Source organism: Muntiacus reevesi, chromosome 6 (genome assembly GCF_963930625.1).
Source record: "Muntiacus reevesi chromosome 6, mMunRee1.1, whole genome shotgun sequence".
NCBI lineage: Eukaryota > Metazoa > Chordata > Mammalia > Artiodactyla > Cervidae > Muntiacus > Muntiacus reevesi.
In genome coordinates this window covers 86,269,274-86,295,394 of record NC_089254.1, presented here as the reverse complement: position 1 = coordinate 86,295,394, position 26,121 = coordinate 86,269,274, and the positions used below count along the sequence as shown (strand labels likewise).

Here is a 26,121-nt window from a genome sequence, read left to right as displayed (position 1 = left end):
GTGCCGGGCACAGCGCGGGCAGACTTCCTTCCCATTATTGCTGTTTGCAGTGGCGTGTATCCTGTGCGTGCAGAGGGTGGGGCCTCCTTGTTCACGTGGTAAAAAGGAAGCAACCTATTGGTAGCTGGAAAAGAAATCACGGCAAATCTTTTCTGGAAAAATGTGATGTATAGATTAACTTCCAGCGCTTCAGTGTACAACATATATTTAAAATGTAGAATGTATTCAGATCACAGATTATTAAAATATTCAGTGATTTCTCTCCCATTTAGGGCTCATCAGGTTTCAATTCTGGAAGGATTAGCTAAAATTTGACCAAGGAGTTCCTTCATATCTTTTCATATTTTCCTTCAATCACCCTTGCCAAGGCTTCAGATCCTCACTGGTGGGGTTTGGATGACAGCTTCTTATTTCCATCTGCTTCTCTTGTGGCATAGGAATGAACACCTACCAAAGCTACTATAAACTCAGGTGCCTGAAAGTTAGAACACTAGAGTCACCTCCACCAATGCCCCTAGCTGCTCATACTCACCTCTGGGAGCTGCTGGGAGCCGCTGGGCTCCCCTCCACCCTACAGCCACTTTGCCCATAGACCATCATTTCCTTGTGTTCCTTGAAATAAGATCACCTGGGAGACAATTATATCCTTATGTGAGAGAACTCATTTTCTTTTTAACAGAACAACAAACATTATCTTAAATTGGAAATAGTATCCAGGTAAAGTAAGCCCATAAGCTGGAATCAAGGTTGCCAGGAGAAATATCAATAACCTCAGATATGCAGATGACACCACCCTTATGGCAGAAAGTGAAGATGAACTAAAAAGCCTCTTGATGAAGGTGAAAGAGGAGAGTGAAAAAGTTGGCTTAAAGCTCAACATTCAGAAAACTAAGATCATGGCATCTGGTCCCATCACCTCATGGAAAATAGATGAGGAGACAGTGGAAACAGTGTCAGACTTTATTTTTTTTGGGCTCCAAAATCACTGCAGATAGTGACTGCAACCATGAAATTAAAAGACACTTACTCCTTGGAAGGAAAGTTATGACCAACCTAGAGAGCATATTAAAAAGCAGAGACATTGCTTTGCCAACAAAGATCCATCTGGTCAAGGTTATGGTTTTTCCAGTGGTCATGTATGGATGTGAGAGTTGGACTGTGAGGAAAGCTGAGTGCTGAAAAATTGATGCTTTTGTACTATGGCGTCGGAGAAGACTCTTGAGAGTCCCTTGGACTGCAAGGAGATCCAACCAGTCCATCCTAAAGGAGATCAGCCCTGGGTGTTCATTGGAAGGACTGATGCTGAAGCTGAAACTCCAATACTTTGGCCACCTCATGCGAAGAGTTGACTCACTGGAAAAGACCCTGATGCTGGGAGGGATTGGGGGCAGGAGGAGAAGGGGATGACAGTGGATGAGATGGCTGGATGGCATCACCGACTCGATGGACATGAATTAGAGTAACTCCAGGAGTTGGTGATGGACAGGGAGGCTTGGCATGCTGTGATTCATGGGGTCACAAAGAGTTGGACACGCTGAGTGACTGAACTGAACTGAAAGTATTAGTTGTGTTTTTGTTTAAATGATAGGTTTTTTTGTGTCATTGAAAACAGTTATTGATATATCTGTAGAGTTTGGGTGGGAAACATTTTATGGACAGGTTGGCTTTGAATGAGATAAAGCTGTTGCTTTAAATTCTGGCAATGTGGGTTGTCATGTTGCTCCTATTAATTACTATTTTTGTCACTATGCATTGTTGTCTGGGTTTTGGTCACAAGAAGATTAAACAAGCATCTGCTATGCCACCAAGAAAACGAATAATCAAATCCCCCAATTAGGTAAGATGATACAGGCCTAGGTATAAAGATACAGAAATATTTTTAAGAGAAATCCAGTTACAGAAGAGGCTTCCCTTAACATATAGGAAGCTGTCTTTCAGCTCTTTTTTTTATTCTTTTTTTCCTTATTTCATGACTTTAAAAAGCAGTACCCCACACATGCATTTTATCTGACTGATTTTGTATATTGTACAACGAGGCTTAACTGAAACAGCAGTCACACAATCACACACCTCAGTCCTCCCAATTTTGAATTTAGAAAATTTGTTTTTAATAGTTTTAGACTGTTTTTTTTCCCTGGGTTTTGTCTCCATTTCCCCCCACAACATCTTGATTTTTTAAACTTTCATCTTAACGTTCGTCTTACTGTGGAAGATTATGACAACTCATACACAAATAAACACCATACACAAATTGCACATGTGTGTTCACATAGGCATACTCTAAAACAATCCTTGCAGCAGGATGTTATCACAATTTTGGTACATTTAATATTCAGTGTTTATATTGTCATGAATCTGCACTCGATGTTATGATTGCTTTATTTTAACATTTCTCTTCTATATACATTTTGTTTTCCTAGAATTAATTACTTGCTTTATCATCAGCTTTATTTTTCTGTGTATCTATTATGAAATCCATCTTCAAACTCAGGTAGAACTATGCATATCCTTTCAGTACGTCAAACACATCAAACAGTCCATCAGTTCTGGCTTTATTTTTTTGAGATACTTCTGTAATCTTCCATCTTCCTGCTCCAACCTGAACTGGGTGATCTCTAGACCAGTTCCACACTTGTTAACTCTGATGTCACTTTGAGAAATCCCTTTACCTTTCCTGTGTTGGATAACCTGTTACCTGGATTCAGAGTCTTCCCCTTTCTTGTTTCCTTCCTTGGTTGGATGGTGTAGATCCTACAGAAGCCTCCTAAAAGGGAAATAGATTTTTGAGATTTCTGCATCTGTGAAATAGACTTTATTTTACTTATGCATTTGATTTATATTTTAATGGTTATGTTTTAAACTCACCTTTACTCATCATCTTGAATGTGTTGCTCCATTTTCTTCTGACCAGTAGTTCTGCCATTGAGAATCCAGAAGCCATTCTGAGCCGTAATCCTTTCTCTAGAATCTGTTTTCACTCTCAGGTGATTTTAAAATCTTGTGTGAATGTTTCTTCATGTGGGCCTTTCCCTTCCTCTTCCTTCTCTTTTCTTTTTGCTAGAAACTTGACAGGTGTTTTCAATTTAAAAACTCATTTTCTTGAATTCTCCAATATTTTATTTCTGTTTAATGGCCTGGTTTCTATTTGAGACTTCAAAGTTTGAATGTTGAATATCCTGAATGAATCTGCTAATTTCATGACAAGTTTTCATTTGCCTTACCTTATGAAATATTTCCTCAACTTTCTTGTCTATTGAGATGTTTCTATCTCACTTATCTTTTTAATTTCTATGAGCTCTTTCTTATTCTCTGAATGTTCATTTTTATAGCCTCCTGTTCTTGTTGCATGGACAGAATGTCTTCTCTCTGAGCTTATTAGTATTCTTTTTTTTAAAATTTTTTAATTTTTTTTTATTAGTTGGAGGCTAATTACTTCACAACATTTCAGTGGGTTTTGTCATACATTGGCATGAATCAGCCATGGAGTATTATTAGGATTCTTGAGGACGTCTTCTTCTTATGTTTTATTTCTGTGTCCACTGAGTTCTTCTTTTCTGTTTGGTGTGGCATGAAGAATGTGATCCTGGTGCTTTTTGGAAGCTTGAAAAGTGTGGATCAGGTTCACTGACTGTGGTTTTACTTTAAAATGAGCAGGTAGACATGGTTATCTAATTGGAAGATATCCATTTATGAATATCAGTATGGTGTTACCTTTTGGTCAGTTTCTGATGAAAGTTAGGCAGCTAAAGTCTGGATGTTAAGCAGGGAAGGGGGACTAAGGACTTGTCATTCAGCATACAGGCTTTCACTTTACAGAAACTTGCTCAGTCTTTGGTGTGCTTGAGTTCATGCTCTACAGAAAGTGATGCTCTGATCTGTGCAGAGAGGCTGGGGCTGGAGGAAGACACTGACACAGGTTTTCATCGAGTTCTATTTTCACTCCCACCTTCTGGAGTCTCTGGTCTTCCACTCCTGGAGCCTTCCTGGTGCTGGGTGGAGTGCTTGCTTTGGTATCAGTTACATTCCAACCCTTGTGGGTTTTCCTTTCAGTTTTTTATACTCTGATAAGTTAATTCTGACTTGATTATCGTCTGCTTTTCAGCTTTTGAAACATTGATGACTTTTTTTTCCCTGTTTTCCACATGTTATAGCCAACAATTTAACTGGATATTTGAAGGAAGTGGAGCTAAACAAATGTGTTCCCTTTTCCATATTTAGCCAGACTCCAGGCCACACAGCAGTCTTTTTTTTTTTTTTTTTTTTGTTCTGCTCTGTCCTGCTAGTGAATCTTAGAGAACAGGGAGACAGGCGAACTTGGAGGAGTGTTGTGTCATGTGACCTGTCACCATTTTCTGGGTTTTGAAAGAGGAGAGGGTGGAGTATGAGAAGAGAAAAGGAAAGGAAGCAAAGGAAAACAGAGTCAGGTAAAGATATGAGAGAGAAATTAAACGATGAAAGGAGAAGAGAGGCTTTTTGAATAGTGAAATGAAAGCTATTAATGGAGAAATCTGCATAAATGTCTCCATCTTCTTCATGGCTCTGCAGAACCCCCTTCTCGTTTCCTTTTCATTGAACTGAGACGGAATGAGAGTGCTTCCACAAACTGGTCTCCAGACCCTAAGCACCTGATGGATACTCTAATACTCGTAAAAATTAGCTTTTAAGTTACCCAGTCATCCTCTGACTTCTGAAGCCAGACTTCATAATTTTGAATTGAATACATTTTCTTATGTCTCTTCTAGCTCTTCTCTTGTAGGCTTTAAAGAAAGTGATTAATTGTTTTTTATGTGATATTCTTTCTATTCTCATATTAGAACTTACATAATTCACAGCACTCATGGGAGACAGTATATGTGGTGTATTCATAGAAACACAAAATGTTGAAATTCAAAGGAATCTTGAGATTTCTGCCTGCTGCCAAGCACCCTTCTTTTTAGAAATGAGAAAACTGATATCCAGAGAGGTGAAGTGTTTGCCCAGGGTTGTACAGATGGCAAATGGGCATGATCCAGTGTAGGAATGAGAAAATTGTATCATGTTATGAGTAAACTTGTTGCTAGAATGGTAGGACAAGTGTGTCTGTCATACAATTCATTATTCAATACTATTCATATTTCAGGATTTTTTTTCCACAAACCAAACTGCTTTTTATTTTATAGATATTCACTTGCTATAGTATATGGTTAAAATATACAGTAATGCATTTGCAGGGAGAATGAGTTTTATCTGGGAGTCATTGCATGAATAGAGATTGTAAAAGTTGTATCATAGAAATTTATGAGGTAACAAATGGTTATCCTTTTGCCATTTGCAGTTCTGATCAGTTTTCATTTTTTGTGCTTAGATGATATTGGAATTATTGAAAGCTTAATGTTCTTTTCTAAGAATCCCCTTAGATAAATGATATAATTTAATGCAAAATGTTACAACACACCTACTGTATTTCCTATAGCACCATCGGTATAGATGTTTCTTGGTTTTAGTGAGTTTGATAGTGAATCTTACGGATGCAGTTTTGCTTTGGCTTATACAGTCACAGTTTGCAATAATAGGAATAAATGAAAAAACTATTCTTGCAAGTTCTGACATGTTTTAACATTGAAATAAATAAAGCCTTGTATAAACTGATTAGTTGTGATTAAAATGTATTGATCGCTACAACAATCCTTGGTTCTTAGAACTGATGTTTTATTTTCCTTTCAAATGGCTATATTAATGGTTCTTTAAATTTTTTCCCCATATTCCTTCCACTTCAAGATGAGTTGTCTGTTTCTTATTGTAAAAAAGTAAAATTAAATCTCCCTTGTACATAAGCACAAAATGTTTATTGCATTGTATTTAAATTATTAGCGACAATCACATTTTCTTAAAAAATACTGGACATGTTTCCTGGTAGTATCCATTAGAAATAGATTTTGCTGGCTTCTGGCTGGCTAACTCAATCATAAACTTACTTCTGAAATATTTTCTGACTTGTTGATCCTGGTGCGTGTGCATGTACCATACAGCTACTTTTTATGGTTCTTTAACCATGTATTCCTACAGTCCTGACAGGGGCTGGAGAATCTTATTCGTAGTTAACTAGATCTTGTTCTCTTGGTCCCATATCCCTAGGCTACCCTACAGTGTAGCATTTCTTACACCAAATTGACATACTGTTTACATATTGCGTTGTTTACTGTGAGTGCCTTAAGACCAGAAACCATGTCTTCTTATTCATTTTTGTATCTCCAGATTCCAACAGAGCGCTCAACATGTAGTAAGCACGTGGTTAATCCTCTGTGAGTGATGGTGGTATGCGTGGGCTCATAGGGAGAAGACTTCTACAGGGTACTCTTTGGAGAAGCTGTTAATGAATGAAATTTTTGTCCAGCCTGAACCAGACCAAAGTCTACTTTCCTAAGTTTTTCAGTCAGTCCTAATGGTGTAAAACTTTTGGAGTTCACATTTTGACTGTACTACCTTACCTGTTGATGCTGTTTAATTACGCATATTGAGGAGATTTAATGACCAAGCGAACAATTACAAGAGATAATAGCAAAGTAGAATGGGTATACTTGGTCATTAGGATGATGAGGTCTACACTTAATTCCTTCCTAGTTGTGTGACTTTGGGGGCAGTTTCTACAATAGAAAAAAAGTTTGTGGTATTTACCCTACTTATTCGGTAGCACTGGAATATTATGAGGGTGAAATGAGATATTAAAGTGTGGTGAACTAGTATTCAACACACCATTATTTTTATTATTATAATTATTTTCTACTTGTTCCAAATGGGCTTTTAGTTCAGGAAAAGGTAATAGAGTTAATTTCTTTTGTGTAGGGAGTCATGCATCTCAACTTACTAATTGTCTCTATTTTCAGTAAAATCATCTAAAATTTATTTTAACAAGCATTCTTAAACTCCTACAATGCAATAACAAAAACCCAAGTAACTCAATTTTAAAATGGTCAAAATACAACATTGTAAATCAACTATACTTTAATAAAATTTAAAAATAAATAGATAAAAAATGGTCAAAGAATTTAAATAGACATTTCTCCCAAGAAGAGATACCCCCCATAAAAATGTCTATGATGTATATGAAAGGGACTTCCCTGGTGGCTCAGATGGTAAAGAATCTGCCTGCAATGCAGAAGACACAGATTCAATCCCTGGGATTGGAGGATCCTTTGGAGAAGGGAATGGCTACCCACTCCTGTATTCTTGCCTGGAGATGGCATGGACAGAGATATATGAAAAGGTGCTCAGCATCACTAATCATCAGGGAAATGCGAATCAAAACTACAATGAGATATCACTTTGCACATGTTAGTATGACAATTATCAAACAGACAAACAACAAAATATAATATGTGTTAGCAAGGATATGGAGAAAATGGAATCCTTGTACACTGTTAGTGGAAATGTAAAATGGTACAACCATTATGGAAAATAATAGAGCCTCCTCAAAAAAATTAAAAATAGAACTACCATATAATCCAGTAATCTCACTACTGGGCATTTATCCAAAAGAATTAAAACCAGGATCTGGGAACATTCTTATATTCTTTGCAGCATTATTCACAATAGCCAAGAGATGGAAACAACCCAAATATCTTTTGACAGATGGATAAAGAAAATGTGGTATATACGTAAAATGTAATATTATTCAGCCTCAACAAAGAAGGAAATCCTACTATTTGAGACAACATGGATTAACCTGGAAGATATTATGCTAAGTAAAATAAGCCAGTCTCAAAAGGACAGATGCTATATGGTTCTACTTATGTGAGGTGTCTAAAGTAGTCAAAGTCATGTAGGTAGTACAGTGGTAAAGAATCCGCCTGACAATATAGGAAACGCAAGAGATGTGGGCTCAATTCCTGGGTCAGGAAGATCCCCTAGAGGAGGAAATGGCGACCCACACCAGTATTCTTGCCTGGAAAATTCCATGGACAGAGGAGCCTGGCAGGCTGCAGTTCATGGGGTTGCAAAGGGTAGAACATGACTGAGCGTGTGTGTGCGCGCACACACACACACACACACACACACACACATAGTAGACAAACCATAGAAACAAAGAGAATGGTAATTGCCAGGGGCTGGGAGGAAAGGGAAAAGGGACGTTGTTCAATAGGGATAAATTTCCAGTGATGCATGAGGAATAAGACCTAGAGAAGCTGTATAAAGTACTGCCGGTAGTTAACATTATGGTATTCACTTAAAAAATTTTGTTAAGAGAGTAAGTTTCATGTTCCTACCCGCACCCTGCCCCCACAAAGGGACCATGAAACACAAGGAAACTTGGAAATGGCGGATGTGTTTACTACCTTGATTGTGATTAAAGTATCATGAGTATATGCGTATGTCCAGACTCATTAAATTGTATACATTAAATAAATGAAGTTTTTTTGGTGCATCAATTAAACTTCAATAAAATCGTTAAAAAGTTTTTTTTTTTTAAAGAGTTCTTTAAATAACTAAAATTTACTATAGCTTGCTTTCAAAAATATGTCAATTCACTCCTCTCGTTTTAGTTCTATTTGAATCCAAGAAGTTAAATATATAGCTATATTTTTAACCTTTACATATCTTAAACACATAGATCAAATCTTTCTGTGGAAAGTTACCATGTGTTACCTGGAAAAACACTCCAAGTACTTACATTAGCTTGAAAAATGGAGTTTTTAATGCTTTTGGTGCTTTATTTTTATTCTCTGCAGTCCACTTCTTAGCTTAGCCACTGTTGGACATTGGTTGTGGTGCAATCTTTGCTTTGAATAGTTATTTAGCCAAAATAATAGTGATCTTTCAGTTATTAGCTCCTTCTTTAAATCAAGAATGTCAATCCCCTTTGAGTTATCTGTTAAAATGCTGTTTTGTGTGAAGACCACTGATCAAAAGACAATATATAGGAGAATTCAGGTAATGTTGGTAAGTAGACTAAGAATATATCTTGAGGTTTGCAGGCTTAAGAGCTGCTGTTGAGATACTACTGAGAGTATCCTATTTGCAGAAGTTATTTGGGGAACTTCCCTGGTAATTCAGTGGCTAAGACTCCATGCTTTCAACGCAAGGGTCCTGGTCAGGGAACTAGATCCCACATGCTGTCATTAACAGTTTTCATGTTACAACTGAAGATCCCACATGCTGCAATCAAGACTCATTGAAGCCAAATAAATAAATACACATTTTTAAAGGTATTTGGACCTGGGCTTCCCTGGAGGCTCAGTGGTAAAGAATCAATCTACTCATGTGGCTCTGTGGAAAGAATCCACCTACTCATGATCTGATAGACAGAGTGCCTGAAGAACTATGGACGGAGGTTCGTGACCTTGTATATAAGGCAGTGATCAAGACCATCCCCCAAAAAAGAAATCCAAAAAGGCAAAATGGTTGTCTGATGAGGAGGCCTTAAAAGTAGCTGAGAAAAGAAGAGAAGCTAAAGGCAAAGGAGAAAAGGAAAGATATATGAGTGCAGAGTTCCAAAGAATAGCAAGGAAAGATAAGAAAGCCTTCCTCAGTGATCAATGCAAAGAAATAGAGAAAAAGAGTAGAATGGGAAAGACTAGAGATCTCTTCAAGAAAATTAGAGATACCAAGGGAACATTTCATGCAAAGAAGGGCACAATGAAGGACAGAAATGGTATAGACCTAACAGAAGCAGAAGATACTAAGAAGAGGTGGCAAGAATACACAGAAGAACTGTACAAAAAAGATCTTTATGACCCAGATAACCACGATGGTGTGATCACTCACCTAGAGCCAGACATCCTAGAATGTGAAGTCAAGTGGACCTTAGGAAACATGACTATGAACAAACCTTTTGGAGGTGATGGAATTCAAGTTGAGTTATTTCAAATCCTAAAAGATGATGCTGTGAAAGTGTTGCACTCAATATGTCAGCAAATTTGGAAAACTCAGCAGTGGCCACAGGACTGGAAAAGGTCACTTTGCATTCCAATCCCAAACAAAGGCAATTCAAAGAACTGAACTACCACACAATTGCACTCATCTCACACACTAGTAAAGCAATGCTCAAATTCTCCAAGTTAGACTTCAACAGTATATGAACCGTGAACTTCCAGGAGTTCAAGCTGGATTTAGAAAAGTCAGAGGAACCAGAGATTAAAGTGCCCAAATCTGTTGGATCATCGAAAAAGCAGGACTTCCCTGGTGGATCAAACAGTAAAGTGTCTTCCTACAATGTGGGAGAACTCCATTCGATCCCTGGGTTGGGAAGATCCCCTGGAGAAGGAAATGGCAACCCACTCTAGTACTCTTGCCTGGAAAATCCCATGGATGGAGGAGCCTGGTAGGCTACAGTCCATGTGGTCACAAAGAGTTGGACATGACTGAGTAACTTCACTTCACTTCTTCACTCACTTCATCAAAAAAGCAAGAGTGTTCCAGAAATATATATACTATTGCTTTATCAACTACACCAAAGCCCAAACTGTGTGGATCACAACAAACTGTGATGGGAATACCAGACCATCTTACCTGCCTCCTGGGAAATCTGTATGCCGGATGTGTGATGAATAAGAAGTGTTTAATACAAGATATAGTAGAATGATCTAATAAAGAGATAATAAGCATATTCACGTATTAAAGCACCATCATTCAGAAAAAGTCAAAGCATCCCTACATCTATGTTATATGTGTATATAACATAAAGTCACATTCAAATACTGTTGTTGTTGTTGTTTAGTTGCTAAGTCATGTCTGACTCTTTTGTGGTCTTATGGACTATAGCCCACCAGGCTCCTCTGTCCATGGGATCCTCCAGGCAAGAATACTAAGTGGGTGGCCATTCTCATCTTCAGGGGATCATCCCAACCGAGGGATGAAACCTGAGTCTCCTACATGAGTTCAGTTCAGTCACTCAGTCGTGTCCGACTCTCTGTAACCCCATGGACTGAAACATGCTAGGCTTCCCTGTCCATCACCAATTCCTGGAGCTTGCTCAAACTCATGTCCAACGAGTTGGTGATGCCAGCCATCTCATCCTCTGTCGTCCCCTTCTCCTCCCACCTTCAATCTTTCCCAGCAGCAGGGTCTTTTCCAATGAGTCAGTTCTTTGCGTCAGGTAGCCAAAGTATTGGATTTTCAGCTTCAGTATCAGTCCTTCCAATGAATATTCAGGACTGATTTCCTTTAGGATGGACTGTTTGGATCTCCTTGCAGTCCAAGAAACTCTCAAGAGTCTTCTCCAACACCACAGTTCAAAAGCATCAATTCTTCGGTGCTCAGCTTTCTTTATAGTCTAACTCTCACATCCATACATGACTACTGGAAAAACCATAGCCTTGACTAAATGGACCTTTGTTGGTAAAGTAATGTGTCTGCTTTTTAGTATGCTATCTAGGTTGATCATAACTTTTCTTCCAAGGAGCAAGCATTTTTTTAATTTTCAGGGCTGCAGTCACCATCTACAGTGATTTTGGAGACCCCCCAAAATTAAGTCTCTCACTGTTTCCATTGTTTCCCCATCTATTTCCCATGAAGTGATGGGACCAGATGCCATGATCTTAGTTTTCTGAAAGTTGAATTTTAAGCCAATTTTTTCACTCTCTTCTTTCACTTTCATCAAGAGGCTCTTTCATTCTTCACTTTCTGCCATAAGGGTGGTGTCATCTGCATATCTGAGATTATTGATATTGCTCCCAGCAATCTTGATTCTAGCTTGTGCTTCATCCAGCCTGGCATTTCCCATGATGTTCTCTGCATAGAAGTTAAATAAGCAGGGTGACAATATACAGCCTTGACATACTGCCTTCCTGATTTGAATACAGTCTGTTGTTCGATGTCCAGTTCTAACTGTTGCTTCTTGACTTTCATACAGATTTCCCAGGAGGCAGGTAAGGCAGTCAGGTATTTCTATCTCTTTAAGAATTTTCCACAGTTTGTTGTGATCCACACAGTCAAAGGCTTTGGTGTAGTCAATAAAGCAGAAGTTGATATATTTCTGGAACTCTCTTGCTTTTTCAATGATCCAACAGATTTTGGCAATTTGATCTCTGGTTCCTCTGTCTTTTCTAAATCCAGCTTGAACACCTGGAAGTTCACAGTTCATGTACTGAAGTCTGGCTTGGGGAATTTTGAGTATTACTTTGCTGGAGTGTGAGATGAGTACAATTGTGTGATAGTTTGAACATTCTTTGAATTGCCTTTGTTTGGGATTGGAATGCAAAGTGAGCTTTTCCAGTCCTGTGGCCACTGCTGATTTTCCAGATTTGGTTGCATATTGAGTGCAGCACTTTCACAGCATCATCTTTTAGGATTTGAAATAGCTCAACTTGGATTCCATCACCTCCACTAGCTTTGTTGTAGTGATGCTTCCTAAGGCCTACTTGACTTCGCATTGTAGGATGTCTGACTCTAGCTGAGTGATCACACCATCGTGGTTATCTGTGTCATAAAGATCTTTTTTGTATAGTTCTGTGTATTCTTGCCACCTCTTCTTAGTATCTTCTGCTTCTGTGAGCACTTATAGGGAGTTAGTTTTGTCTTTTGAAATCTTCCTGTCATACTGTTTGTCCTAGTATCTGGGAATCTATTTTGAAATGGCAAAAACAAACAAACAAACAAAAATCCCCAAACACACTAAAATAGTACTTATAAAATAATCAATGTAAATACAAACGCATTGTTTAATTGCTAAGTTGTGTGTGACTTTTTGCGATCCTGGGGACTCTAACCCACTAGACTCCTGTGTCCATGAGATTCTCCAGGCAAGAATACTGGAGTCGGTTGCCATTTACTTCTTCATGGGATCTTAGTGACCCATGGATCGAACCATGCATCTCCTACATCTACTGCATTATAGCTGGATTCTATACTGCTGAGACATCAAGGGAGCCTATGATATAGTAGTTAAATTTAATTAAACTGTGTCAAGTATTCCTTCTGCAAATGTTCCTAACTCCACATCTGCTGTTTTGACCCTGTGAAAAGTGGATTTTTTGCCCAACTGGAAAGATACTGCTGGTGTGGATGGTCTCCCTATAGACTTTCCTCCTTCTCTTTCCTCTTCTTTTTCTTCCCACAAGGGATGTTCTTTCTCTTCTCACTCTCAGACCTTCTTTCTCCTATCTCCTTCTCCTTGTTCTTATTTCTTGTTCTTGTTCTCTTTTTCCTTCCCTTCGTCCTCCTTTCCTTCGCTTTCTTCTTCTTCTTTTCTCTTCCTGAGTTTTTCTTATCTACTCTACCCCTGTCACCTTACACATTTCAGTTTTTAGGATGAGGAAAAGGCCAGACTTCAGAAGTTTAGTTCTGGTGGTGGTGGCACAAGTTTCTCCTCTAACACGAAACCCTTTGAACTTAGCATCCCCATTCACTTGCCTCACTAGTAAGATTTATTATTCTGTGTCCATTTGGGAAATGAAATTTGAGTTGTCTTGAATTAATGTTATAGGTACATATTGCTTGGTGAAAGTGAGTTACTATTTCTGTTTGGGATTTTCAATTTTTATTTTAAATGATTTACAACTAATGTGTTTTCTGAGGGAAAGAATGAATCTGTTCAGTGATTATTTAGTCCCTTCACAATAACCATTGGGAGCTCTTAATACTACAGATCGAGGGACAGAGGCACAGAGATATCACATGACTTACCCAGTGTCACATAGCTAGTCAGAGAAGGGCTAGGATTTGGAGCCAGGAAGTCTAGCTCTGGGATGACATTCATAACTGTCACACCACTGTACCTCTGAGCATATGTTTGGATCTCTGATGGGCTGTGGCCAAGCGGCTGTTTTGTTGCAGGAAGGAGGACCCCTGCCAGAGCCCAAGAGTGAGCTCTTGTCTAACACTTGGAAATGAGTTGTCCAAAGAGACACATGTGCTGAGAAGGCAAAAGACTGTTGGGAAGGGGCACCCGGGTGGAGAGCAGTAGGCAAGGGAACCCAGGAGAACTGCTCTGCCAGGTGGCTCTCAGTCTTGGGTTTTACAGTGATGGGATTGATTTCTGGATTATCTTTGGCCAATCATTCTGACTCAAGGTCCTTTCTGTTGGCACACCCATTGCTCAGCCAAGATGGATTCTAGCAAGAAGGATTCTGGGAGGTAGTAGGACATGTGGTATCTCCTTTTGACCTTTTCTGAATTCTTCTTGGTGGCGGTGATTTGTTAGTTCCGTGTTTCTTACCAAGACCTCCTGTCAGAAAGTAACTCATGCACATGGTCAATATGGTGTTCTGGTCAGGGTAGGTGGTTCCAGTCAACGTTTCCTGGAACACTCGAGTGGCTAAGTCTCATCTGGTTCTTTTGTAACCCTATAGACTGTAGCCTGCCAGGCTCCTCTGTTCATGGCATTCTCCGGGCAAGAAAACTAGAGTGGGTTGCATTTCATGACTGCATTCTGGTCTGTATGGACCCAAGGGACGCAGCCCAGCCCAACCTGCCTCCTGAGCATCAGAAGCTTTCAGAGTCACGTGGAGACAGGCAGGAGAGGCACACTCTGACCCACACCTCCCCGTTGCCACACTCAGCGGTCAATTGGGGGCAGCCTGGACCTTATGCCGCTTCTGTACCAGGACTTTCATTCCCTCATTTCATTGCTCTTCAGAGTACGTTTAAGGATGATGCGGCATTTGATAGACAAAAAATGTTTGGCGGGGCGAGGGGGGATAAGCACAGATTTAAGTACAACTTTACTGTTTTAGTCCATGTTGTTAAAGATAACACTTTTTCTTCACTGCGATTTGCAAGATAAATCTTCTCTTTCACAAAGTGCACTTGGAGCTGACAGAGCACTTCTATCACATTGTGCACTTTGCCGCTAAGTCCCAGTTGTATACCACATAAGGAGGTGAAAATACTGTTACAAGAGGTGTGATTACACTTGTTCAAACCTTAGAACAAACTTCACAGGACTATCACTAAAGGACCAATTACATTAGGCCAAATTGTTATTTTACTTATGTGTCCAGAAAGGTGGAAAGAAATGATGTCAAGGATAATTTGTGCAAAGAGTTGTGATATTGTGATTTATAATAAGAAATACATATTTGGTTTTTATCCAGTTTTTGGCATAAAGCTCCTAAAATCCTTGGAATTTACTAAGTGATGAGAGAGATAAAGGTGTCTTTTGTTATGTTAATGAGGTGACTTTGAGGAGGAGAGACTTGCCAGAAATTTAGTTCAACCCCTGATGCTCATGTCAGTCATGCCTATGTAAGGAAGCCTCCATAAAAACTTGAAAGGATGGGATTTGAAGAGGTATGGTTTTTCCAGTAATCATGTACAGATTCAAGATTTGGGCCATAAAGAAGACTGAGTACTGAAGAGTTGATGCTTTTCAGTTGTAATGCTGGAGAAGACTCTTTGAGAGTCCTTTTGATTGCAAGGAGATCAAACTAGTCAATCCTAAAGGCAATCAACCCCGAACATTTATTGGAAGGACTGATGCTGAAGCTGAAACTCCAATATTTTGGCCATCTGATGTGAAGAGCTTACACTGGAAAAGACTCTGATGCTGGATAGATTGAGGGCAGCAGGAGAAGGGGTTAGCAGAAGGGAGCAGCAGCATTACTAACTCAACAGACATGAATCTGAGCAAATTCTGGGAGATGGTAAAGGAGAGGAAAAGCCTGGTGTGGTGTGGTCCATGGTGTTGCAAAGGGTCGGACATGACTTACTGACTTAACAACAACAACCTAAAGGGTTGGTGAACTCGTGGAGATTCAGAGACAGCATGGAAGCTCTGTGCCCTTTCCCCACACCTTGCCCTGAGCATCTCTTGCATCTGGCTGTTCCTGAGTTATATCCTTTTATAATAAACCAGTGATCTAGTAAGTACAGTGTCTCTCTGAATTCTGTGAGCCTCCCTAACAGATTAATTGAACCTAAGGAGGGACTTTTGGGAACCTCTGATCTATAACTGGTTGGTCAGAAGCCAGGTAACAACCTGGGCTTGTGACTGACATCTGAAGTCAGGGAGCTGAGGAGGGGGCAGTCTTGTAGAACCTGAACTCTTAATCTGTGGAATCTGACAATCTCCAGGTAGATAGTTTCAGAAATGAGTTGAATTGTGGCATACCTAGATGGGGTCAGAGAATTGCCTGGTGATGGTGGAGAAATTCCTTACTCTGTATGAATTAGAATTAGGATCTGGGTAATTCTAAGAGCGAACATGTTTCTATTGTCTTTAAGAACCAACCAACCAAACAAAAAAACCTAGTTAATTTGGTTTTGCTCATTGCTATTATTTGAAGATGCCTTCATAGGAAATAAGTTAATAATAGTTGACTGACTGTATCACATTCTTATTAGGTTCAATTATAAGCCATCTGTTAAGATCAACTGACAATTTTTACCAGTCACTTTTTTGTTGCCGTCCTTATTCAGTTACTAAATCACGTCTGACTCTTTTGAGACCCCATGGACTCAAAAGATCTGTCAGAGTCCTCTGTCCATGTAATTTCCTAGGCAAGAATCCTGGAGTGGGTTGCCATTTCCTCCTTCAGAGGTTCTTCCAACCCAGGGATTGAACCCACGTCTCCTGTATTGCAGGTTTCTTTACCACTGAGCCACCTGGGAATCCCATCACTTTTTTACCAGTAGCCTTAACTATTGATAAAATGGTACCTTTGTTGATGTGTTATGTATCAAAACCATTCTTTCATGCAGATCTAACAAGTTATATAATCAGAGGCTCAATATGATTTTCTTAGAACTTAACTTGACAGAAACTGTGAGCCAGCTTGAGACACTGGTAATAATCATGTTGTTTAAAGAAAATCACATTCAATATTCTATATGCAGCTTTGTAAGTAATTTCATTCCTAATAATTTAATCCTCCTGGATTTCCATCACAGTTGGAAGTTGATGCTGTGACATTGTTTCTTGTTTTATTTTTCTCTTTCTACATTATTAATACAGATTTTGTTCTTAAAAATAAGCAACAACTAAAAACATGATTCTTTGTCCTCTCGGATTGCTTTAACAAAACTTCTCTGTTGAAATACAGGGAGTTTTATGATCCCAGTTCTTTTGTCTGAGATGGCTACAAGTCCAGTATTATACTGTTTGGATTGGTTGCCTGTCTTTGTGCAATAAGTCCTCTTTGAAGAGGAACTTTAAAATAAAGCAATGATATTTTATTAATTGTTTGACTTGTGCTATCATTTCAGAGATATAATATCTTTTGTTCTCAGTAAGTGTCCATTCTTACCTATGGTGAGTCCCCTTTCAGAGCCCCATTCAGTGAAGGTTCCTGGTGCCCTTGCCTCGTAATGTGGCTGCAGTATGGGGTGGCCCTGACTGCAAATAACTGCCTTGACTGATGTATCCACCCCCTTTCCCAGGATGTCCCCCAGCAAGCCACTGATAAATGTGGAAGTGTAATGGCCTGTTCTATCTGACCTAATTCAGAGCAACTCTGGAAGCCATTACAGCCTTAGCCTTCCTGGTGGTGCTGGGAATTTGTCATTGGTCCAGTCAACTGGACTTCTTTTCTACCCAGTCTGATTTCCATTTCTGGTGGTCTTCCATTGGGCAGAGATCAAGGCAAATATCGTGCATTTCAACCTCCTAAGGTTGCAACAGTTTTGTCTTAACACTCTCTAGTCCAGCTTCTTAATAATCTATAGGTAAATATTTAAATAAAAAGATCATGGGGGTTGTTTCCACAATATTTGCTACTTAGTGGTTGGCACCATTAATAGGTTAATAGTTTTCACCATGCTATTACTCTTTTAAAGAATTAAATTCTAATGTTCAACCCAGATCTTCAAAATACTTATAAAATCCCTCCAAGAGGAGGCTTGAATACTTCGGGTATGAATTCAGGGATGACAAAGAAGAAGTAAATCACTTTCTCCATTCTCTTACATTGAACCTGCTCTGATGACATTGTGATGATCTATAATAGGTGAAAAGTAAAATATAGTCATCTTATTTACTGGTGCAGAAAAGCAGGCAATTACCACTTCTCGGAATTTAGGATATTTAATAATATTACACAAATAAAGTTGAGAGTTCAAGATCTGATCTGTTGACAAACTCATGTTTTAGGTCTAAATATCAGCTATCTCTCCTCTCAAGTCTGGTGATGATGCTTATCTGGTTAAGATGAGTATGATGATTAACAGTATTAATAATATATTCAATGCAACTTTTGTATAGCACTTTATCATATTACCCTTTTCATCCCTGGAAAATAGTTGCTATGCACCTTGTCACAGAGATGAGGACACTGAGGCTTGTTCAAGCTCATGTAGGACCGACCTCAGGTCTTCTGACCCATATCTGTGTTTGTTCTTCTCTTCAACATCTTACTGCACTAGCAAACCAACATATATGTAAAGAACCTTTTGTCTCTCGGACCTGAGACTTCCAGGTACTCACGTATGAGATAAAGAGATAAAAATTATGAATGAAATTGTTTACAAATTTGCTCTTATTTCAATAAGAGCAAATTATTGTGCAATCCCACAAATGAATAAACTAAGGCCAAGGTAACATTCTAATTTATTTCACACTGATAAAAACCATTTTGGGTGCCAGATGCCATATCAGTGAAAGTTTTCTATGAATTAAAATTTCAATTTCATTTTTTTTTTTTACTTTTTGTGTGCCACTTTTAACCACTTTTAAAAATAAGGATATATTTTTATGTATCTTATGTTTTCCTACTTGATTGGGAGGTGTCTGAGGTCAGAAATGCCTCACTTCTGTTTATACCAACAGTGTCTCTTATAAGTCTTACATTTATTTATACAAAACATATTCATTGAAGTCCGTATGTGCCAAGCACAGTGATAGGTAGTGAGATGTATGGTGGTCATTGTGAAAGAAAAGATTCAGTAGTCATGGAACTTACAGTCTAAGGTGAAAAAGAAAAGATAACAGAATTTAAAAAATGTACATTTATTGTGGTTGCTACAGTCAAAAGTGATGTGAAAGACTGGAGGCCTCAGGAAAATTTTCCTGAGGATATGCATTCACAGGGGCAATTGGAAAGATTTGAGGATGGACTGCTGCTGCTGCTGCTAAGTCGCTTCAGTCGTGTCCGACTCTGTGCGACCCCATAGACGGCAGCCCACCAGGCTCCGCCGTCCCTGGGATTCTCCAGGCAAGAACAGGATGGACTAGTTAAACACTAAAGTTTAAACCAGATCTATAATCTGCATTTGTTCTAAGTATTTTAGCTTTGTTCTTAATGCTCAATAGAAGGACTACATTTGTGTAGCTATTGATTCAGTTTATAAGGGGTGAACTGCTGGGTCCTTTGAATGTCTTTAAATTTACTTTATCTTTTTCATCAGTCATGGATCTCCATGAAACCATCAAGTCACAAGTATAGTCAATCGTGGATGGGCAAGATGATGGAAAAAGTCTCAGTGTCATGCAGATGTGGCTTTGAAACTGGGTTTCAGACTCTTGCCAGCTGTTGACACCCCTATTTCCCAGTTTCCGCATCAGAATTGTGGTGATCATACCAAGGGTAGAGTCCTTTCCCTAGGACTATGGAGGTACAGAATGCATGTGGCTGGGAAGGAGTGCTCAAGTGTGTTGGAGAGTGTATGTAAAATGCTCAGCTCAACAAATGATCTTTTAATTATCACTAAATAATCAAAGGGAAAACATTTACACAGGTGAGGAAATCAGACAGGGAATTCTAGAAAGCAGCCAATTATAAATTCTTCTGTACGACAGTCTTTTCCTAAGTGGTAAGCTTTAAAAATTATTTCTTGCTAAACTGGGGACACCTGCAGAACAGGGAATTTAGTGTCCCTGGAATTGTACACAATCACTCTTCCAGAGTGGGGTATGAAGAAATAGATGGCATAGACATGCTTTGATGCAGGAGAGCTCCTCTTCCACACTTTAGGAATCTAGATAAAGTCAGAGAATCTCTTTTAAAATTGAAACAATTGATAATGAATATTATAGGAAAACACATCTTTGATAAAGCCTGAATGTTTGACTAAATTTTACTGTATTTTAACCAAACACTAACAGTATACGATGACCTCTTCTTATGTAGTTGTAAATAGTCATGATTATTTGGGGTGGTGATTTATTGTCATTTGTTACTGCAGTTGATTTGACCTTATGCAATATTTTCTTGGCAGTAGATCATTTTACATTCTTAGCTGGTTTTTCTGATGTGTACATCTTGTCATTCAGTTATAAGATTGTTGCAGGCAGAATGGAGACAGAAAGTCCTTAGCTATGGAAACATAATAGACCATGGGTACTTATGAATAGACTGTGTGGCTTTTTGACTGATGTGAAGATAGAAGTTGTGAGTGAGTTTCAAGGCTAAGAAAAAGAATATTAATTTTCTAACCCTAATTATTTGAGAGTAATACATTCCACAATAAAATGTCCATAAAGCACCAAACAGCATAATGCCTTTGGGGTGCACGTTCTTCATAAGGATTTGCTCAACTGAAATAAATTATGTGTGCAGTTCCTCTTTCAAGAAAGATACAAGTTGACCAGGCTTACAAATAAAAGGTGAGGTGAAGGAATAAAAAAAATCATAGACTAATGTAAAATTCCAACTTGACTAATTTTTTTTTTTCAACTTGACTAATTTTGAATGAACAGAAATGTTCAGTGGATGTGTAGTAAATGACTAAATCAATGCATTCAGACTAAACCATAAGTCTGGATTGCCTGTTTGCCTCATCTGAAAAAATCATAATCAAAATTTTCTGGCCTTCATTTCTTCTGGCTATGGAGTCAGAGTTAATCTCAGAATGATACTTAGGATATGGCATGTCTTTAATGGGATCCTTAAGTAATTATTAGAACAATTTTCTTAAAAGTGCAGTCATGTTTTGAAACAGCTATTGTTCCCCAGAGAATGTTACAGTTTGGATCTTACATTTCTATGGTTACCTCATTTTTCCACTCACCACAGTTCTTTATTTGATTTTTACACACATTATGCAGTTTTCAAGTAATCCCTAGACTTTGACCCAAAAGTTTTCTCCTCAAAACATGTAATCATTCCTTCCCAGTCTCATTCACTAGCTCCCTTCCTGCTGGTGGGTTTTCAGAACTCTGTCATTCACCTTTTCCTGTTATTGGTTTAAATATTCTCTTTGAGTGATCACTTCATTCCCAACACTTCAATTACCACTGTATCTGCGTCTAACAACATTGTGGTTACAAGTCCCTTCTCTCTCCTTAGCTCCAGACTCATTGTTCAGTGTTCCATGGGTATTTTGTTTTTTTTTTTTTTTTTTCATGGGTATTTTGAAAACCACTGGTTCTGAATCAAACTCATCAAGTCTGCCCCTCTTGTATTTCCTACTTGTTTAATGGTGTCATCACAGAAAAGTGAAAAAGTGAAAGTGAAGTCCTCAGTTGTGTCCGACTCTGCAACACCTTGGACTGTAGCCTGCCAGGTTCCTCCATCCATGGAATTTTCCAGGCAAGAGTACTGGAGTGGGTTGCCACTTCCTTCAGAGGATCTTCCTGACCCAGGGATCTAACCGGGATCTCCCGCATTGCAAGCAGACGCTCTACCATTTGAGCCACCAGGGAAGCTCCACAGAAACCGATCACAAAGGCCAAAACCTTAGAGTCGTGCTTAATGCTGTCCTATCATTGCACTACTTCGATCAAATTAATACAACCCAAATATTCTGTTGGCCAAAAAAATTTGTTCAAGATTTTCTGTAAGATGTTATGGGGAAACCCAAACGAACTTTTTGGCCAACCCAGTATATACAATTTTTATTTGCCAGTCTTGTTTCAGTAAAAGTGGGAAAAATACTACAAAACCCCACTAATTCTAATTCCAATTTTCACTATCCACTTGCCTCTGGTGACTCAGATGGTAAAGAGTCTGCCTGCAATGCAGGAGACCCAGGTTTGATCCCTGGGTTGGAAAGATTCCCCTGGAGAAGGTAATGGCAACCCACTCCATTATTCTCGCCTGGAGAGTTCCATGGAAGGAGGAGCTTGGCAAGCTACAGTCCTTGGGGTTGCAAAGTGTCGGACACCGCTGAGCACTCATACACCTGCCCTTCCTCAGTACTGATAGTATCACCCTAGTCATCATTCCCTGTTGCCTGTCCTCGTAACTCCCTAACTGGGATCATGGCCTCCTGTTCTTTCCATTCCAGGTTGCCCTCTTATATCACTTAGTGGTCCTCATTCATTTTTCTTCCATGAAATGACGAGGTCATAGAAAAGACATACTCCTGTGGGCTACTGAAAATTAGGCACCTTCATCACTCATAATCTTGCTCAGGTCTTGAGTGACGTGCATGACCTGGATCCCATCTCCCTCTCATCTTTGTCTCATACTTCTCTCCCCTTCATTCATTAACTTCACTGGTTCTTTCCTGCCTTTTTCTACTCGATTCTCTCCCCTTCTCTCTTGTTTCTGAACTTAATGGAGAGATACCAACTTTAGGGACACTTTTCCTCAATATAAATTAAATGTCCTTGCTCTTCCTCATAGGGCATACCATAACTTATACACTTATTTGGTGGTTTGTTTTGCATTAAGCCCATTTTACCCATAACATTTCTAAACTCTGGTAAGAGTCTTCTTCACCATTATAACATGGCTTTATTCACCAGTAAAATATGTCCATTTTATTCACCATTATAAATCCATTATCTCCTGCATGGTGTCTGGCAGATAGTGAAAGTGTTAGTCCCTCAGTCATGTCCAACTCTTTGTGACCCCATGGACTATATAGCCCCTCAGGCTCCTCTATCCATGGAATTCTGCAGGCAAGAATACTGAAATGGGTGGCCATTCCCTTCTCCACGTGATCTTCCCAACCCAGGGATCAAACCCAGGTCTCCCGCATTGCAGGCAGGTTCTTTACCATCTGAGCCACCAGGGAAGCCCCATAAATATTTACTGAAGGAATGAATCAATCATCACAACTATTTTGGACATATCAGTAGGCTAACTACTTACAGACTCAGTCTGTGGCTTATAGGCAATGTCCACTGAAGAACAGTATAGGGTTAGTGAGGGTACTGCTGTTGCAAGGATAATTTTAGCAGTGTTCTAACTTAGACAAAGAATAGCCTTCAGTACTGTGGCACTGTTAATCATACAACATTGTCACATATATTAAATCGGATCACAACACACTGGACACCCATTGTGTGACTCCCACATGGTTCTTCTTTGTTTGGCTACCTGAAGTTTCTTCCTAAAACACATAGCCCATCGTGTAATTCTCTTGCTTATGAACTTTCTGTGGGTTCCTATCCTTTTCAATATAAAACCCAAATTATTTGGCCTGTTTAACAAAGTCACTGTCAAGCTGGACCTGTCCTTTCTCTCCAACCTCAACCCCAGCCAGTCATGATCCAGCAAGGTTCTTTCATACCTTGGCTTCTACCAGAAATGTCCCAGTTTTGCACCTGTGCTTATGTATATCTGCCATTTAAAATCTAGCTCTCTTAAGCACTTGAGTTACTCCTGCCTCTGTGTTCCCAAAGTGTGGTATAGTCTCTTCATCCTAAAATCATTACATGCTCCATGATAATTTATTGGAATGCCCCTTTCCCAGACTAGCTGGCACCTGCTGGGTTAGACAGAGCATTCCCAGTGTCCAGCCTGATGCATGGCATATAATGGCACCCAGTAATGCTTGGGTAACTGAATGCTTTGTCAATTGTGTGGAAGTAAAAATACCTTGCTCCTTGAAGCCATGCTGTAAATAAATGGTGCTTTTCTTCTCCATTGACTCAAAAAAGTATGTTCAAACCATAATGTAATTGAAACATCTTGCTGATGTCATTTTTTTCTCTTTATATTAGATTTTGTTACCTTGACACCACTACACTGGAGGAAAACTCCTTTTCCTCCTATCCCAGCCCATCAGCAAAGGGCAGAGATATTTTCTACATTTTTCTTTTTGGCCTCTCATTGCCTTAAGATGAGAAATCAAAAGAAGTGTTTCTCCTTTTTTGTTGTGTGAGTTGGATGGTTCACTTCAGTTACTTGGTCATGTCCAACTCTATGAGACCCCACGGACTGTAGCATGCCAGGCTTCCGTGTCCTTCACCAACTCCTGGAGCTTGCTCAGACTCATGCCCATGAAGTCAGTGATGCCATCCAATCATCTCATCCTCTGTCGTCCCCTTCTCCTCCTGCGTTCAATGTTTCCCAGCATCAGCATCTTTTCAAATGTTTAATTCTTTGTATCAGGTGGCTAAAGTATTGGAGCTTCAGCTTCAGCATCAGTCCTTCCAATGAATATTCAGGACTGATTTCCTTTAAGATTGACTGGTTGAATCTCCTTGCAGTCCAAGGGACTTTCAAAAGCCTTCTTCAACACCACAGTTCAAAAGCATCAGTTCTTCGGCACTCAGCTTTCATTATAATCCAGCCCTCACGTTCATACATGACAGCTGGAAAAACCATAGCTTTGACTAGACGGACCTCTGTTGGCAAAGTAAAGCCTCTGCTTTTCAGTATACTGTCTGGGTTGGTCATAGCTTTTCTTCCAAGGAGCAAGCATCTTTTAATTTCATGGCTGCAGTCACCATCTGCAGTGATTTTGGAGCCCCCCAAAATAAAGTCTCTCACTGTTTCCATTGTTTCCCCATCTATTTGCCATGAGTTGGATGGAATTTCTGCCATTTTGATTTTCATGGTGGAGACATATGTCAACTGAGTGCTTGTGTCTTTGAAACTTGACTTGTGTCTCAAATAATCTTGAAGACCACTTATCTCATAACACATTATGTTTTTGCATAAGTATCTTGCTATAATACTATGAGCTAAAAAAAGGAAATTAACTTTAAAGGAAGTCTACTGATAAATGTGAGTTCGATCCTACTCCTCTGGAGTAGCAAATGGCAACCCATTCCAGTGTTCTCGCTTGGAAAATTCCATGGACAGTGGAGCCTGGTGGGCCCATGGGGTCACAAAATACGTTAGTGAAAGGACCTTCCTATATCTATCACAGGAAGTCTCACCTATAAGACATATTCACACCTTTTTTTTTTTTTTAATCAAAGCACTTGTCCTTGGACTTCTGTTAAATGAATTAAAACAGCCTTTCTTGCCACTCTTTCTCTCCTGTCCTACATTTTGTGCACTTTGATTTTTTTTTTAAAGGACATTCACAAAAATAATGTTTAAACTTGGAAACAAAAACCTGATGTGTGATTAAGTCATTGATGTCATTCATTTCATATATATGTATATAAATATATATATGTGTGTGTGTATATATATATATATGAATGCAAAGCATCCTGATTGCTTTTAAATAAGTGAGAATGACAGGTATTTTGAGAAACAATATCCATTACTGAGTCATGTGTTTCTATAAAATAGCTAACCTCATTAAGTGTGCTAAGTAAATGTCTGTTCTGAATCACTCTTTCTCTCTCTCTCTCTCTCTCTTTTTAAATAGGTGGTGTTTGCATTGCTCAATCACAGAAAATTCCGCGTGAACCAAGACCTGGAGAATTTGAAAAAATTATCAAGCGCCTGCTAGAAACACCTAATGCTCGGGCAGTGATTATGTTTGCTAATGAAGATGACATCAGGTACTGATTGATTTTCTTCCTCATTTAGGATCATATTTGCACCCCACATCCTTTTTCTAATATGTTTTATGTTCAATGTAGAATCTTGTAAAATTTCACAAGAATTGTAGCATTCTTATGCAAGTACAGACTGCCTTCTGCTACATAGAAAAAACAACCTTCTGGTTTCTCAATCTGAAATGTTTATCGAGTAAAATCCGGGGACTGAAAAGAAATGAGACAAGCAACGATGATAGACAGAATAATGTGAATGAGGTTAGGAGTAAGGCTAATTATCAAGCACTAGACTTAAAATCTCCAATTTATTTCTTTTAGGAGATGTTAAAACTCAGGCAGTTAGAATGATTGACTTGTTTAATAGTGACCTACTGAGTGTTGATGAATTGATATAGCAGGCCCTGTAACCATCATATGTATAGAGTTTCTTGGTAAATGTGATGTGTTTTATTTGCTCTTATTCTCATAGGAGGATATTGGAAGCAGCAAAAAAATTAAACCAAAGTGGGCATTTTCTCTGGATTGGCTCCGATAGTTGGGGATCCAAAATAGCACCCGTTTATCAGCAGGAGGAGATTGCAGAAGGGGCTGTGACAATTTTACCCAAAAGAGCATCAATTGATGGTAAGGATGCACCATAC

General features: G+C 39.0%; 1 protein-coding gene across 1 annotated transcript in view; it reads left to right on the top strand.

Moving 5' to 3' along the window:
• Positions 1-26,121, top strand: part of GRM8 (glutamate metabotropic receptor 8) — an 801,794-nt gene that overhangs the window by 313,734 nt on the left and 461,939 nt on the right. Inside the window, exons 3-4 of the mRNA XM_065939117.1 lie at positions 25,348-25,483; positions 25,950-26,104. Coding sequence (XP_065795189.1) covers positions 25,348-25,483; positions 25,950-26,104 — 291 coding nt within the window. The remainder of the gene's footprint in view (positions 1-25,347; positions 25,484-25,949; positions 26,105-26,121) is intronic.